This window comes from Coffea eugenioides, chromosome 4, assembly GCF_003713205.1.
Source record: "Coffea eugenioides isolate CCC68of chromosome 4, Ceug_1.0, whole genome shotgun sequence".
Classification (NCBI taxonomy): Eukaryota; Viridiplantae; Streptophyta; class Magnoliopsida; order Gentianales; family Rubiaceae; genus Coffea; species Coffea eugenioides.
In genome coordinates this window covers 18,375,571-18,377,042 of record NC_040038.1, presented here as the reverse complement: position 1 = coordinate 18,377,042, position 1,472 = coordinate 18,375,571, and the positions used below count along the sequence as shown (strand labels likewise).

The 1,472-nt window shown below is 43.1% G+C and overlaps 1 protein-coding gene across 1 annotated transcript; it reads right to left on the bottom strand.

Moving 5' to 3' along the window:
• Positions 1-494: 494 nt before the first annotated feature.
• LOC113769173 lies at positions 495-1,052 on the bottom strand. Its single transcript, XM_027313642.1, has one exon. It carries the CDS (start codon positions 1,050-1,052, stop codon positions 495-497), a length of 558 nt encoding a protein of 185 aa, XP_027169443.1.
• Positions 1,053-1,472: the final 420 nt, after the last annotated feature.

The window sequence follows — 1,472 nt, the reverse complement described above, 5'->3', positions numbered from 1 at the left end:
ACAGACATCTGGACCGCCAAGCTGATATCTTATTGATAACTGACTGCACCAAATCCATAAAATACCCGCTTTTCCGCCGCCCAGAAAATAATGGGCAACCCAAATATCGTATCGGGAGTGACTTTAATACAAATCCTGTAACTTGCCACACCCTAGCCACACAACGACTCGGTGTCGTGTCATGCACCAAAAAATCGCTCTTGTCGACATTAATCTGCTGACCCGACACCTCCTTATACCAGCCAATCGTCTGCATCACACAGCGAAGCGAAATGGGGCAAGCACTTGAAAAAATGATGATATCATCAGCATAACTGAGGTGAGTAATCTTAGGGCACGCCCTTGGTACCGCAAAGCACTTTTTTTTATTTTTTATTTTTTAAACAAACGATAACATTTTATAGATATTAATACTTGATAATACAAGAGTTAGTTACAAAAAGGGGTAACTACTTCCTAGCTAAATCTGCTAGCCATGTTGGGAATGAGGTTTCCTATTCAATGTTTCTAACCAACTTGACTGCAAATTGAGCCATTGCATGACTACAACCATTTGCAGTTCTGGGAGCAAAAGAGAATAGGCAACTATCAAAGCTATTCTTTAGGGCCTCAATGTCTTCTAGGATTGTTTGTATCTTACAATCCTGAACATTGCCCGTATTAATGGAGCTCACTACATTTTTGCAGTCAGACTGGACTTCTATATTTGTCCATCCTGCATCTTGAGCCATTTCCAGCGCACTTCTGATCGCTAATGATTCCTCTGTGGCAGCTTTCCCTCTTCTCCTTCCAACGATTCCTCGAGCTTTCACTAGTTCCCCACGCCAGTTCCTTGCAACTATCCCCAATCCGGTCCTGACCATTTTAGCTGAAACTGCTGCATCCGTATTAATCCTCATGACTCCCTCCTTGGGTGGCTCCCAAGTATGCTGAACCAGTCTTTCCCTCTTTGATGATGCAGTTGCTCGGGAGTCTATTTCATTTGCCGTATCAAATTCGATCCACTCCTGCTGCGCTTTGTCAATTATCATTTTTGCACCCACATTCTCCATCTAGAATACCATCTTGTTCCTCGCTTTCCAAAGCTGCCAAAGGATATTCACTGTGAGTTTGATACGTTCCACTCCTTGCACCTCCTTAGCTGATTCCATCACAGCATCCCACCATCTCCACATGTTGCATTGTAACTCAACTATCCCTTCCCATCTCACAGGAGCTAATCTCCAGACCACTTGAGCTTTTGGGCAAAAAAAGAACATGTGTTCAATGGTTTCGGTAGCCTTTCCACAGCAATGACAAAGATTGCTTCCCTTTCCAATTCTCTGATAGAGCACTTCACTGGTAGCCAGCCCATTTTGTAAACACCTCCATAAAAAGTGCTTCAGTTTCATCTTAATATTTGAACTCCACAATCTTTTCCACACCGTATGCTTCCTAATTTCCCAACTAGTCTCAGAGTCAGGTGTTGACCT

Bases quoted from the DNA above. Each gene is read 5' to 3' on its own strand.
- LOC113769173 (XM_027313642.1), bottom strand. From the start codon at position 1,052: ATGGAGAATGTGGGTGCAAAAATGATAATTGACAAAGCGCAGCAGGAG.